We start from the raw sequence: 15,187 nt of genomic DNA, 5'->3' as shown, positions 1-15,187 counted from the left end.
GCTGATTGCTTTCCCTGCCTGCTGTTGCACCACGACAGCCCTTGTGCAACCGTCACTCCACCGTGACAATCACCACTCCATGCCGAAAGGGCCTCTCTCACTCCCTCTTTCGAACCCAGCCCAGATCCCACTCTTAACTCCTAACCCTTCGACAGTTCCCTTTGTGTCTAATTATAGTATTTCATGGCTGTTACATAAATAGAATACTGCATATAACATCAACGAATACTGTGGTGGCTAGATTTATGTCATCTTGACACAAACTGCCGTCCCTCTGAGAGGAGAGACCCTCAACTGAGAAAATGCCTCCATAAAATTGGGCTGGGCCAGCTGTAGAGCATTTTCTGAATTAGTGATTGATGGGGAACCAAAAAAAAAATTGAAAAGAAAGCCAGGCGGTGGTGGCGCACGCCTTTAATCCCAGCACTTGGGAGGCAGAGGCAGGCGGATCTCTGTGAGTTTGAGGCCAACCTGGTCTATAAGAGCTAGTTCCAGGACAGGCTTCAAAGCTACAAAGAAACCCTGTCTCAAAAAAAAAAAAACAAAAAAAAAACAAAAAAAATAGTGACTGATGGGGGAAAGCCACCATTGTGGGTGGTGCCACCCCTGAGCTGATAGTTCTGGGGTCTATATGGAAGCTGGCTGAGCAAGCCACATGTAAAAGTCAGTAAGCAGCAGTCCTCAGTGTTGTCTGCATCAGTTCCTGCCTGCAGGTTCCTGCTGGGTCTGAGGTCCTGTCCTGACTTCCTTTGAAGATGAACAACGATGTGGAAGTGTGAGCCAAACAAACACGTTCCTCCCCGACTTGCTTTTCCATCATGGCTTTCCACCGCAGCAATAGAAACCCTAACTAAGACAGACACTAATATAAAGAAGTTTACAGAGGAGTGTGGTGACATGTCTTTAATTACACACCAACACTTGGGAGGCAGAGGCAGGAGGATCTCTGTGAGTTCCAGTCCAGCCTGGTCTACAGAGTGACATCCAGGCCAGCCAGAGGTGCATAGTATGACCCTATCTCAAAATAACAATGACACGTTTGAGATGGGCTTCCTTTGTGTCCACTCAAGTCTCTGCCCCATCCTGTTTAGTACTGAATAGTATTTCAGGGTGTGGACAGTTTCATCAGCCACCTCCAGAAAAATGTTTGGATAGTCTTTATCTTTTATTACATAAATACAGCTGTTATGAATAGTCATGTACATGTTATATGTTCCTAAATGAAAATAAGTTCTTATAATAAGTCTTATATATAAGTTCTTATATATGTTATAAATTCCATAGAGTGCAATCGCATAATTGGTGAGTCAAACTTCTACAGAAAACTTGGACCACAGAGTGGTCCAGAAGTTTTGGCTCCCAAAGGTAGAGGCTACAATTCTGATGTCTGCAGAGCAAGTCTACAGGCAGATGAGCAGAGTTGCAACCTTGATTTCAAAGGCCGTCTAGGAGCGAGGTTTGTTCCTGCTTGGGAATCTTCTGTTTTAAGATTGTCACTCATGTGACTGAGGGCAACGTGCCTTACTTAGAACCACTGATTCAACATGAAAGCACTGTTTGATTAAGTAGCTGGATACCCTAATATAATCAAGTTAACATGTACAATTAACACCGTTATACATAGAATATGAATTTTAGTGAGTTTATTTTTTTAACCTATTAAGTTAGTTTATGATTATTACTTATTATTGTGTGTGTATATATTATGGGGGACACTTGTGCCAACGTGCATGTGTGGAGGTCAGAGGACAACTTTGGGGAGTCGGTTCTCTCTTCCACCTTTACACACGTTCTGGGGGTGAAACTCAAGCAGTTGGACGTGAGAAGCAAGCCGAATTGAGGTTGTCAGGCTTGCACAGCAAGTACCCTTAACCACTGAGCCGTCTTGCTGACCCAAATTTTAGTCTTGAAAACAATAGCTAAACTATTTTACACGGTGGCAGCCGGTTCTGGCACACTGCAAAGTCATATCACGTGGACAGCAGTGTGGAAGTGTTGGAGTCCTTCAGCTTCCTTCCCAGTCTGTGATGTGACCAGTGTATTTATTTTATTTTATTTTTGGTTTTTCAAGACAGGGTTCCTCTGTTGCTTTGGAGCCTGTCCTGGAACTCATCCTGTAGACCAGGCTGGCCTTGAACTCACAGAGATCTGCCGGCCTCTGCCTCCTGAGTGCTGGAATTAAAGGCATGTGCCACCGCCACCCAGCTTGCCCAGTGTATTTCAAGCATTCTTACTGGAGTGCAAGACAGAGCCTGCTGCAGTCTCTGCTGACATTTGATGTGGCTCATGGGCCGTCTCTTTATATGTTCATTCCCTAACTGCACATCTTCCTCGGAGGAACAGCTATGTCCTTAGTGTGCCCCAAGAGAGATTCCAAGCCCAGAATTGTTATCTCTCCCTAGAGAACTGCTTCTTCCTTGTGGGAAGTTGTCATTTTTATGATTAGTACTATCTCTTGCTTTATAACCTATTTTGATGGCTGAGTGTGCATGCCCGCCTCCCAGCTTCCCTGCCAAATGCCACCCAGCACTGTGGAGGCCTGGAACTCACCATTTTGCATAGGTTGATTTCATGAACTAGCAGTGATCCTTCTGCATTTGCCTCCCAGCGGTGGGCGTCTTAGTGTATGCTCATACCTCCCAGCTGTTAGTATCACAGTGTGTGCCCATACCTCCCAGATGTGGGCATCGCAGTGTGTGCACCCCTGTGCCTCCCAGCTGTGGGTATCGCAGTGTGTGCCCGTCCCTCCCAGCTGTGGGCATCGCAGTGTGTGCACCCCTGTACCTCCCAGCTGTGGGCACCGTAGTGTGTGCCCCTGTGCCTCCCAGCTGTGGGCACCGCAGCGTGCGCCCCTGTGCCTTTCAGCGGTGGGCACCTGTGCCTCTCAGCTGTGGGCATCTCAGTGTGCGCCCCTGTGCCTCCCAGCTGTGGGCATGGCAGTGTGCGCCCCTGTGCCTTTCAGCGGTGGGCACCTGTGCCTCTCAGCTGTGGGCATCTCAGTGTGCGCCCCTGTGCCTCCCAGCTGTGGGCATGGCAGTGTGCACCCCTGTGCCTCCCAGCAGTGGGCACCGCAGTGTGCGCCCCTGTGCCTCCCAGCTGTGGGCATGGCAGTGTGCGCCCCTGTGCCTCCCAGCGGTGGGCACCGCAGTGTGCGCCCCTGTGCCTCCCAGCTGTGGGCATGGCAGTGTGTGCCCCTGTGCCTCCCGGCTGTGGGCACCGCAGTGTGCGCCCCTGTGCCTCCCGGCTGTGGGCACTGCAGTGTGCTCGCCACTGTGAATGCATTTTTTTTTTTTAGGTTTAATTGTTCTCCTTCTCCCGTCTGCATCCCCCTTTGGAAGGCATACACCATGTAATTATCTGAATAGAACTTGGTTTGCTTGTTATTTTAACAGGTATACTTGAGACGATGTAACGTTGCCCTGCTTATGCACTACATAAACACCCAAAAGCACCTTGTGTCACTAGTCACCCCTTGCCACTCCTTGCTGGCCACTGTTGACATTACCGTTCTTTTGTCTTGCATTTCTCCCACAAAACAGCACCACTGTTATTAGTCACTGTTCAGTTAGGTTTTCCTATTTCAACTACTTTTATGTCCAAGTTTTTATTTATGCCTGTACATGTTCATGTGTATGTTGGCACACGTGTGTGCATGTACCTATGAAGGTCTAGGTGTCTCTTACTGACCTAGAAATTACTAATTAGGATAGACCAGGGAAACCCAAGGATGCCTGCCTCTATCTCCCCAGTATTGAGATTTACAAGCATGCACTGCCATGTGGGTGCTGGGGTTTGAACTCAGGTCCTTGTAATGTGTAGCAAGCACTTTACTGAGTCCTCTCTCCAGCCCCTGTACACAGGTTATCAAACGCATCCTTGGAAAGGGTGGAGCCCAATCCCCCTCTCTCCTTGAGGATTGGGCTTTGGGACTCCATCTTCATTCCTAGTCTGCTGTGGTGCCCAGCAGTTACTTGATCTTAATATCATGCAATTCCAGGTCAAACCACCTGGCCCTCAACCCACAGAGAAGCTTCTTAGCTGGGTGTGGCGGCAGAAGCCTTTAATTCCAGCACGTGGGAAAAGGGTGGCTCTCCTTGAGTTTGAGGCTAACCTGGTCTACAAAGTGAGTTCCAGGACAGTCAGTGCTGTTCACAGAGAAACTGTCTTGGGGAAAAAAAATAAAACAAAACAAAACAAAAAAAACAAAAAAGGCCTTTTTCCTGAAACCATTATCTGATGTTCACTTGTTATACAACCTGTCTTTTATCAATGAATCTTTCCTGAATCTTACCTTCCTCCTGATACACCTATGGCTGCCATTAGTGACAGGGTTTTTTTTTTAAATGGTAAACTTTCAATTTTGTTTGAAAATGTTTTGGTCTCTGTGTTCTGTAGAGATAGCATCTCTGGGTATGGACTTTGAGGTGAATAACTATATGGTTTTAGCCTTTAATTTTTTTAAATTAATTTTAGACTGCCATATAAAATTTTGTTTTTGAGACAGGGTCTCACTATATAGCCCTGACTAACCTCAAACTCAGAGATCTGCTTGCCTCTGCTCCCCCAACTATAGGTATGCTACCATATCTGGCCATTTTATATTCTATGTGCATTAATGTTGTAACTGTGTACATGTCTGGGTTGATATATGGGTGCTGGAACTGAACTCCAGTCCTCTGGAAGAGCAGCCAGTGCTCTCAGCAATGGAGTCCTCTCTCCAGCCCGAATACGGGATTTCTTTTTTTTATGTATAATTATTTATCTATCTATCTATCTATCTATCTATCTATCTATCTATCTATCTATCTATCTATCTATTATGTATACAGTGTTCTGCCTGCATGTATTCCTGCAGGCCAGAAGAGGGCACAAAGTCTCATTACAGATGGTTGTGAGCCACCATGTGGTTGCTGGGAATTGAACTCAGGACCTTTGGAAGAACAAGCAAAGCTCTTAACCACTGAGCCATCTCTCGATGCCCGAATACTGGATTTCTTTTTTTTTAATTTTTTATTTTTATTTATTTATTTATTTATTTATTTACTTATTTTTTGGTTTTTCGAGACAGGGTTTCTCTGCAGCTTTAGAGCCTGTCCTGGAGACCTCTTGTAGACCAGGCTGGTCTTGAACTCACAGAGATCCGCCTGCCTCTGCCTCCCGAGTGCTGGGATTAAAGGCGTGCGCCAGCACCGCCCGGCTCCGAATACTGGATTTCTTAAAGGTGTTTCCGTATATATGCGTCACTACACTCTGTTCTCAATCATGCCCCTTCTCCATCACCCTTCTAGTGACTCTTGTCCCCTCTGGCTGCTTCTCTTTCTTCCCTCAGAGTCTCCTCTACTTTCCTACCACTCGGGGGGCTTTCGGTAGGTGATTTATTTTCTGTCATTTCGTTCCTTTTGTGGTCTTGTAAAAACAAGGGTGAGCTTCTCCTCCAAACTCACTGGGATTTGCCAGTGTTCTTGTCGGAACAGACGGCTGGTGGGCAAGTCCAACCTCTGACACCGGAGGACAATGTCATCTATGAGATGTTGCCATCCAAAAGTTTCATGTTCAAGAACTACACAACCCCATCGCAAAGCAAATAAAAAACAAACAAAAAAACCAAGCAAACTCTCATCAGAGGAGATTGGCCATATTCAGGGAAGTGTGGCCTCAACTTCACGTGGCTCACTGGGCTGCAGGCTGGACACACTGAGCAGTCTTAGAAAACTATGCCAGTTCTGTTTATGTCCCTATCCTATTCTGTCTCAGGAAGTCCTCACCCGCCAGCTGAGGTCCTGCACCTCTTTCATTTTTTTCTAGATGTCCAGGTCTGTTCTCTGGATTAATTTCCTAATCTCTGTCTCAAAATTCGTAATTTTTTTCTGGGTGGGCTGAAAGTGTTCATCTGATGTTTAGTTCATTTGTGGATACTTTCGTTTTTCTCTGTGTAACTCTGGCTATCCTGGCTGTCCTTGACTTAGAGATCCACCTGCCTCTGCCTCCCAAGTGCTGGGATTGGTCAAATGTGCGCCGCCACCACCCGGCGAGACTTTCATTTTAAATGCAGTATTCTTCATTCCTAGAAGTTGATTACTATTATTTAATATTCTCTCATTCTCTTGAAAGGTAGCACATTTTGTAAAACAGAGTATAGGCTGTTGTTACTCTTTGTCCAAGAATCAAGTCATTACCATTTGCTCTGACTGCTCCTAGCACCCCGGTTCCCTCATGTCTTGTTTTTTGTTAGCTTCTGTGACCTGTGATTCTTTGAAGCCTAGAGAAGCTCATCTCCTCGGAACTTGACACAAAACACTTTTAGCCTGTTGTGTCCTCAACCAGGGCACAAAGTCTCCCCCGAGAACAGTTGAAGATGTGTCTCTAGGCAGTTGTCACAGCTGGGAGTCTACGTGCGCTACCAGCAGCAGAGGGTAGACCGCAGGGATGCGGCTAAGCTCAGGGAAGACAGGTCAACCTGCAGGAGACACTTTCCTCTTCTACAGCACCAGGGCTGGGGTTCCGGGCAGCATCTGAGTCGGCCTCTGCCAGTATCAAGACCACTGATAGTTTTCCCTTGATAGTGGTGGCCATGCCTTTAATCCCTGCACTCAGTAGGCAGATTGGAGTTTGAGACCAGTCAGCCTGGCCTACAAAGTGAGTTCCAGGACAGCCAGGGCTACACAGAGAAACCCTGTCTCAGGAAAAGAAAAAAAATACAGTTCTCTCTTGAGGTTTTTAGGACCACACAGGCAGTCTGGCTCCAAGCCGCAACTTCTAAGAAACTTTAGAGTATTCTAGAAACTACAAACACATTTTTCTCCCTGCTTGGAATACCAAGGCTACGAGGCCATGTTGGCTGGGTTCCATCTGTGTCACCCTGGCTCCATTTCCCTTCTGATGGGTGAAAGGTCTTCAGAATGTCACCCGAGTGGAGCCTGTGCTGTCCCATCTCTTACCTCCAGTCCTGTAACGACGTGAGGAGGGGCACGCAGCCTTTTAAGGTGTGACAGGCACCTTCAGGGAGAAAGCTGCCCGAGACAGGATCCCTCTGTGTAGCCATGGCTGTTCTGGAACTCACTCTATAGACCAGGCTGGCCTTGAACTTGGAAATCTGCCTCCTGCCTCTGCCTCCTGAGTGCTGGGATTAAAGGCATGGGCCACTATGTTCAGCTGTGTCTTTCTGCGGCGCCGTGTGACCTGAGCCAGCTTAGGACTCTAGTAGACGGGGAACTCACTTGGGCAAAGCCAAGAGGAAAGTGACAGTGACTGAGATGACCTGGCTGTCAGAAGAGTTTGGCAAGACTTGAGATGCTGCTGAGACCTGTGTCTCCATGGGCTGGGCAGAGTCAGACCCTAGTGCTGGATGTCCCAGGCTGTGTCCGGAGAACCTCTTAGACTAGCCAAGTATCCTTAGGACCCGAGCGGAAGAGTACAGGGGCAAACCCAAGGAACGAGGGGACCATCTTGGGGAAGGCGTGAGGGCAGACCCAATCTGTTGCCATGGAGACCTGTCTCTGGCCGGCACTGGTCTACGGTAAGTTCATCTGGGTGTTCTGAGCTCATGGAACACAACAGCCTTTTAGATCTAGCCCTCCCTCCAGTCAAGAAACCACTAATTCCTGACGTAGAAGGCTTGGGTGCCGGACTAATTTGCACCTGATTTGGCATGCTTTGTAGGCCAAGCACAGTGGGGGAAATTAGACTTCGGGGTTATTTCACTACCAAATGCTCATAGTCCATACTGGGGGCTCCAGACCACAGAATTCACCTATGATGTCCTTTGGTTGCAAGCACCTGGCCCCACCAGAACAGGCTGAACAGAGGTGCCCCTCATCCAATCTGTACCCATCTGAGCTGCCAATGGGAGGTATCCAAGGATGCTCAGTTTCTCCTGGGGCTCCCTGGTTCACCTTTCTGTGGCTGAGTCAATGACCACGCTGCCAAACCAAGGAGGACATTAAAGATGAAGGTGTGAGCAGATCCCAGGCCTAGGGAATCTTGCACCCTGTGGAATGGGTATATTCTGCTATGATGCACTCATAACTTAGCTGGGAAGTCCAAACTCACCCGTTTGGGGGGATGGGGCCTCCCTAGGTAAGGACCACACCTGAGCTACCTTGATGCCATCTTCCCCTGTACAGTTAGGGTAAGGCTGACGGTAAGGGAAGTAAACCAAGCTATTGCCGTACTTCTAGGAACCAGACTGGCCTGGTCCAGCTGCAGCCAGATTCCTTCTCGGCCTCTGCTACAGACTTCTATCCCTGTGGCTCCCCAACAGACACAAACAGAACCCCCTTTTTAGAGGTTTCTCGGGCCCCATCCTTCCATCCCATGTCTCTCTTCTGCTCCCGAGTCACAATCAGATTGTCTTAGGGCCCTTGGTGGAGAGAAGGAACCCCTGAGCTAGGTCTTCCAGGTTTCCTAGCCTACCCTCAGTACAGAAATTCTACTCACTCAGAAACACCACAGTGAGCAACAGGGCAGAGGGACCCAGCGCAGCCAGCGGCCTCTGCTGGGCATTATGAGAAATACAGCCCAGTGTGACCAGTACTTTTTTGTTGTTGTTGTTTTTTGTTTTTTTTTTTGTTTTGTTTTGTTTTGCCAGACAGGATTTCTCTGTAGCTTTAGAGGTGACCAGTACTTTTTACTAAATACCAAAGATCCCAGCCTTACAAGAGGGGACAGGATGACTGTAAACAAGCCCCCTTATGCCCCCTTCTTTGTCCAGGGCTGCCGACAACCAGATAAATATGAGGAACGGTCCTCTGCCGTCCATTGACAATAGAGTAGCAGCTTCAGGCCTGATAGCACTATAACGATCAGCACCCACATTATGGTGTCAGGCCAGCTTGGGGCAAGCCTCAGGACAGCCCAGACGACAAGAGTGGAGGCAGGTGCCCTCTCCAGGGCCCTGAGGGCTAAGTTCTGAGACCTTCAGTCAGAAGACAGGCTCACAGCAGTGCCGTGGAGCTGAGGCTAAGTCCGCGAGCACATCCTAGTGAGGTACAACCAGCTAGATGAAAGTGGAGTCCAGAGGCCCAGCATCCTGCTGGCTGAGAGCCCGGGCCTCAAACAGCTGCTTGATGAGCGCAGACTTCTCCTGCTCCAGCTGAGTGATGCGCTCGCTCTTATCGGTCACCTCCTGGGCAGACGTGCAGGCAGGGGGGGCGGTCAGGGTTTGCAGGGCCACCAGCCCAAGCCCCATCTTCCCACACCTCACCTGAGTGAGAAGCCGGTTCTGCTCTTTCAGCATGAGGATGGTCTGCTGCTGCCAGACTGGCGCTGAGGGAGAGGAAGGGCCCAGGGGCCCCAAAGAAGACGAGGGCAGAGCCTGTGGGAGTATACAATCAGGCAGGACTCTTCTGGGCACAGCACCCAGAGCAAGGACAAGGGGTGCCCGGGAGCCTCCAGAACACTCACTCTGCCAGAACAGGCTGCAGTCAACAGCTCCCCCAGGCACCGGGCCACCTCCTGTACTTTGGGCAGCAACCTCCCCAGAGGGAGGGGACTCCCTGCAGTCCCAAAGTCCTGGAAGAGAAGCAGGGAACACCAGGCCGTGAGGAGACTCCTGACACGGAACTCTTGTTCCTCCAAAGCTTCAGCTCGGAGTCTAGAGGGAGCCCACCCGGGGCAACTAGGGTCCGGCTGGCAGGGGTGACCCCACACTCACAGCGCTGGCTCGGCTCTGGCTCAGGCGGCGCTGACGCTCCTGCACACGCTGCAGCTGCTGCTGGTACCACTCTCGGCCGCGAGCCATCATCTCCAAGCCCTGCAGCAGCACCTCCTGTTCCTGTTCTAGCTCCTTCATCTGCTTCAACTATAACACACACGTGCACACAGGAATGGACGCATGTCGGCAAGCAGACTGGCATTAGGCATACGTGCACATACCCGTGTGCCCCTGGAGCCACGGGTGTGGAAGTTGAGACCTGTGCATGGGCAGACCAGCACACAGGCACCAGCATCGGGTCAGCACACAGGCGGTTTGCAAATGCACACACGGAAGCACCAGTGTATGCTGGGTTCAAACTTACGCCTTGGAGAACATAGCTCAGTTCCTCCTCTTTGGATGATGAAGGTGATAATGGGGACTGGCCTCTCTCTCTTGCCCCTCTACTGACACTTCTTCCCCAAGGACAATTCAGCACCCCGTTCCTTGTGCCCGAAGCTGGCTTGCAGAGGTGAGAGCCTCAGGAAGTAGGCAGGGCAGGGGCCCAAACGCTGTCACCAGGCATCCCTAAAGAACCACTTCTCCACCCTATGCCTGACTTTGCCTGTCTTCCCTCCAGCAGATTCAAGCCCAGGAGAGAGAATTCAGAGCTAACCAGTTCTCCTACAGAGGTTCCCCAAGTAACCAGGTTCGTGGTTTCCAACCTTCTGGACAACATAGAGAGTCCCTCAGAGTCGTGGCCCCTCTCACCAGGCCACAGTCCACACCGTTGGTGATGGTATGCCTTCGCCGTTCGCCTCGAGTCCGTGGAGCCTGCCGAGCTTCACCTGTGCCTACGTCCAGGGTCTTGCAGGATGCTGCGCCTGTAGCAGACAGTCGGGGTCATTGCTTAGCTCTGGGCCTGCTTAATGCGTTCCTCAGCCCTTCCAGGACCCTCCAGCTAACTCTGTTAACGCAAACCCCAGGGACCAGGGCTGTCCTGGGAACCTTTGCCATCTCATCCGTGAACTTGCTTTATCAGTTGACTTTGGACCTGGCTGAGATTCTGTCTCCTCTCGCATGCCCTGCTTTCCTCACCTGCCTCAACAAGGGCTGTGAGCTCCCTGAGGGGTCGGGGTCGGTGGGGGGGAGGGCATGAATACAACTCTTTCCTGCACTCCTCGCCCAGTGCCTGAAAAAAATACATAGTGGATACCTCTCAAGGGTATCAAAGGGTGACGTGTAAAAGATGAGACGGTAAGGCTGGGGCGTGGTAGTATACTGTGCCTTTAATCCCAGCATGCAAGAAGCAGAAGCAGGAAGATCTCTGAGTTCAAGGCTTGCCTGGTTTACATAGTGAGTTCCAGTTCCAAATATAAGCGCGTAGAGAGATCTTGTCTCAGAAAAACAAAACAAAGAAACAAAAGGCATGGACCAGCAGAACTTTCTGGCTCACCCCTCACCTTTCTCAAATGCATGGGGCTTTGTGGCACAGCACGGTGTAGCGAGGAAGCCAATCCTCCATTGGTGATGGTGACATACATAATTCTTTTTTTTAAAAAATATTTATTTATTATGTATACAATATTCTGTCTGTGTGCATGTCTGCAGGCCAGAAGAGGGCACCAGACCTCTTTACAGATGGTTGTGAGCCACCATGTGGTTGCCGGGAATTGAACTCAGGACCTTTGGAAGAGCAGGCAATGCTCTTAACCACTGAGCCATCTCTCCGGCCCCGACATACATAATTCTTGCCCAGAAAGAACCACAGTATAAAGCAAGGTGTGCATACATGTGCCATATACCCCTGTGAGCATCGTCTGGAGTGCCTCCCCATCTACCAAAAGTGGGGTGCAGGTAGAGAGGAGGGTGTCTGACCCCAGCCCTCTAGCCCTATCCATGGCATCAGGATCACCCCTGCGGCTGTCATAGGAGTGACAGAGATAATAATTGTGCTCGGCTGTTCCAAGCAGGCCTCAAAGTTCATGTCCCAGCCTGCAGTTTCAGGGTGAGGCCATGGGAGGTACACAAGAAGGATACTGCCTCATGAAGGTGGGGCCAGAGCAGGTACCGGCAATGAGTTCTAGGAAGGAACCCTGTGACACTTGGATATGACTTGCACAGGAAGGAGGCATAAACCTCCTTCCCACAAGGTTGGGAATTTGAGGCCATAAATGTGTTGGGAGGACCCCATGGGGGTGGGGGCTGATGCGGTTCTGTGGCTCCTTCAAAGCAAGCTTTGTCAACCACACCGTAATCTTTACTGGGTCTGGGCTGACCTATAAAGGAGTTAGAGCCAGAGCCTGGCCTTAGGCTTACAGAGCGGTGTGCTAAATATTCCTACGCTGAGTAATGACCTTCAGAAGTAACTGAGCAGGGCCACTGAAGGCAGAACAGATTAGTACCACAGGCAAACTGTGAGCCCGTTCATTACACAGTCCCACCCCAGGGTTGACTTCAAACTCACAGCCACACCAGCCATGTCCAGAATCTCCCCTATCACAGGAACAGGGAGTCAGGGCTTGAACAAGTGGAGCAGTCTGTCTGTCTGTCTCTCTCTCTCTCTCTCACACACACACACACACACACACTGTGTGTGTATGTGTTTATATCAATTCACAAGGGAGGCAGTAAAGCATGGCCGAGGCAGGAGAGGTCTGGTGAGGCTGGCAGAGCAGTGGCCAGTAGCAAAATGGACTGGCAGCTGCCACCAGTGGGCAGCCCTGCACCTGGTAGGGCTGTGCACAGTATGAATGGGCTACAGAGCTTCAGAGGAGCCCTGGGCTCCTCTGAGAACCTGTCTCCACGCTTAGCTATAATGCAGGTCCTGTTCTGGAGGCAGACAGGGGGCTATTCAACAGTCTCCTGTCCCTGCCAACTAGACCGGAAGAAGGGAGAGGAGCCTGCTGGATTCCCCAGAGACTGCAGTCTGTGTCTGGCAGGGTGTCTGCAGCAGGTGCTGTAGGGCACATAGACCCCTCAACATCCACACACCCAACCTTCTTCAGCACTTGTGCTGGGTGCTCCCACACCTCCTCTGCCTGGGTGGAGAAGTAGGCTGGGTTGTCTCTGCAGGGTGTCACACTGGAAGAACCTCCAGCACGGGTTAGAGGATGCTTGCTTTTAGGAAGAAACTTGCCCAAGCAGCCACATAGAAATAAGGATGCGAGCCCAGATGTTCCCAGGTATAGGGCAGGTACAGCAGGGAGCGTGCCTCCTCTCACCGCCGCAGATACTCCAGGGCCTAACTCAGGCTTGAGACAGAGTGGGCTTCTCCTAGGTGTTCAGAATTATCGACCTGCCCTTGGCCCTGGTATCAGGCCTCTGCCCGCAGCTCACACAGGCACAGGCCGAAGCCCCTTTCCATTCAGGTGGTCCCAACCTTGTTTAGGCTCTGGGTCCTGCCCACAGTGGTTATATCCATCCCTGCCGGTCTCGTTTCCAGCACAGATCTCAGGGATTATGAGGTGGGACTGGGGGGCCGCCCAAACTCACCCGCGTCTGCGCTCGGGCTCCGCTCCAGGGTCTTACTCAGGGGCCGCTCGGGCTCCTTGGGACAGGGCGCCGCCTCCGCGGGGACACAGAGTAGCTCAAGGTTCCGGGAGGTGGCACTGGGGCCAGCAGGCGCGGGGCGCGCACTCGGGGGCAGAGGCTTCCTCTCCAGGACAGTCCGCGGCTCGTCGGCCGGTACGAACATCAGACGCTGCTGCAGCGAGGGCTGGTCCCCAGACCGGGGAGCGACGCGTGCCTGATCCCTCCGGGCACTGTTGGCGTTCAGCAGCGAGGTGCGCAAGCCCGCCACAAAGCGCTCGAAAGTCAGGTAACCATTGGCCGGGGCCACCTGGCGCAGGCCCTCGAGGACGCCGCAGGGCAGCTCGCGTGCGTCTGCTCCCTGCCAGCGGGACTCGATCTCGCGCAGGTGCACGTAGCCGCGCTGCCGGTCGTCCAGGATATCGAAGAGGGTGCGCAGGCTCTGGAGGAAAGCTCGCGGCAGCCCCTCCGTGCCGGGCGCGGGCGCGGCGTGCGGTAGGCGGCCACGCTCGGCCATCGCTGCCACGGCCATGGGCACCCAGCTTCCATCCGCGTCGGTCCCCCACAAGCCCAGAAGGCGGGCCCTGCACCGCACGCGCGCCCCGCCACAATAGCTGCTGGTTTTTGAATGGAGCTCTCCTCGCCGCCGCGTCAGCGCGCATTAATATTCACGGCGGCCATTGGTCGAAACTGGCCCATCTTCTCCGGGATTGGCTCGGAAGCCACCAATCCAGTTTGATTTTTCCTACGGTCGGGGCGGGCGCCGCCAGTGAGTGGGGCCGGGGAGATGCGAGCAGGCACCAGCAGAACCGGCTAGGGTTCCCACCTCCGCTCCCCACGGTTCCCCTGCCACCACGCCCACCACCCACCCCTCTGGCCTCGGTAGAGGCTTTTCTCCAATCCATTTGTGCCCCGCCCTGCCAGCCACTTCTCTGAGGGCGGAGCGTGGCGCCCTGCACAGATCCTGTACCCAGGTAGCCTCACCCGTGAGGATGGGAAGGTCCAGCCCCTCCTGCTCCCTTTGGTCCTTTTTCACTGAGAGTCCCCTGGCTCCAGGCGCCCGTTGACTCCGGGGCTCCCTTCTCTTGCATCAGGAATGCCCCAAGAGGATTATAGGCTCCAGACAGTTGGGCGCTCTCCTTCACTGAGGCCTCTGTCCCTACAACTGCCAGTTCTACCTTTGGTCCTTTGGGACCGGCTGCCTTGTCCTGCCAACTTTAGGACAAAGCCAAATTGTCTTGTGTCCCCAGATGCCCATCCGGTGATTAGCTCCCTTGGCGTTCTGGATCTGGTCCCCTACTCGGGCTTGCTTGCTTGCTTGCTTGCTTTTCTTCTTTCGTTCATTCGTTCCTTCCTTCCTCCCTCCCTTCCTTCCTTCCTTCCTCCCTCCCTCCCTCCCTCTCTCTCTCCTTCCTCCTCCCTCTCTCTCCCTCACCACCCTCCCTCCCTCTCTCTCCCTCTCTCTCTCTCTCCTCCCTTTCTTCCTTTCCTCTTCCCTTAGGGTCCCTTACCCCCTTACCAACTCCGTTGCCTGTCCTCTGTTCTCCACCCGGTCACCTTCCCAAACTTCTGAATGTCACAAAAACAGAAACTGAGAACAGTTGCCATTGAGAACAGTCCACACGTTAACTGCTTTGTCTACTTTCTAACTGCACTGGGACACTCTTCAGCAATGTTGCTGAAAGCCTCCAGACAGGCCTCCATTCCGGACCTCACTCCAGCCCCTCTGGACAGGCTTCTAATAGGTTGTGTGTCTCAGGCGTGGAAGCAGCTTCCCTGCCCAGCTCCCCTGGCTCCACATTTCTAAAGGTTACTCACTCAAAATTACTTTTCTTTGTTTGTTTGTCCTAAGACGGGGTCTTACTATGCAACCTTGGCTGTCCTGAAACTTGCTGGTAGACCAAGCTGACCTGGAACTCAGATCTCCTGAATGCTGAGATTAAATGTGCACACTACCACACCCATCACACTCAAAATTGTGCTTCATTCATGGTAAGGTGTTTTGGCCGAGGCCTCTGGAGCTTA

General features: G+C 51.8%; 1 protein-coding gene across 2 annotated transcripts; it reads right to left on the bottom strand.

Annotated features, from left to right (window-relative positions):
- Positions 1 to 8,995: 8,995 nt before the first annotated feature.
- Sapcd2 (suppressor APC domain containing 2) lies at positions 8,996 to 13,694 on the bottom strand. 2 transcript variants are annotated; one of them, XM_038338198.1, is made up of 7 exons: positions 13,123 to 13,694; positions 12,631 to 12,725; positions 10,403 to 10,515; positions 9,653 to 9,799; positions 9,403 to 9,510; positions 9,203 to 9,313; positions 8,996 to 9,124 (listed from the first exon to the last, which is right to left on the bottom strand). In XM_038338198.1, exons 1-7 carry the CDS (start codon positions 13,692 to 13,694, stop codon positions 8,996 to 8,998), a joined length of 1,275 nt encoding a protein of 424 aa, XP_038194126.1. The 2 variants fall into 2 exon arrangements, with proteins under 2 accessions (XP_038194126.1, XP_038194127.1); XM_038338199.1 differs by lacking the exon at positions 12,631 to 12,725 and having other exon boundaries at positions 13,127 to 13,694.
- Positions 13,695 to 15,187: the final 1,493 nt, after the last annotated feature.

This window comes from Arvicola amphibius, chromosome 7, assembly GCF_903992535.2.
Source record: "Arvicola amphibius chromosome 7, mArvAmp1.2, whole genome shotgun sequence".
NCBI classification, from domain to species: Eukaryota; Metazoa; Chordata; class Mammalia; order Rodentia; family Cricetidae; genus Arvicola; species Arvicola amphibius.
Note: the sequence above shows the minus strand (reverse complement) of the source record. Positions and strands in the feature narration are given on the sequence as shown.

Bases quoted from the DNA above. Each gene is read 5' to 3' on its own strand.
- Sapcd2 (XM_038338198.1), bottom strand. From the start codon at position 13,694: ATGGCCGTGGCAGCGATGGCCGAGCGTGGCCGCCTACCGCACGCCGCG. The intron at 10,516-12,630 runs GTTGGGTGTGTG...TGTCTGCTACAG, and splicing joins CAGCACAAGTGCTGAAGAAG to GCGCAGCATCCTGCAAGACC. The intron at 9,314-9,402 runs GTGAGTGTTCTG...ATACTCCCACAG, and splicing joins CTGCAGCCTGTTCTGGCAGA to GCTCTGCCCTCGTCTTCTTT.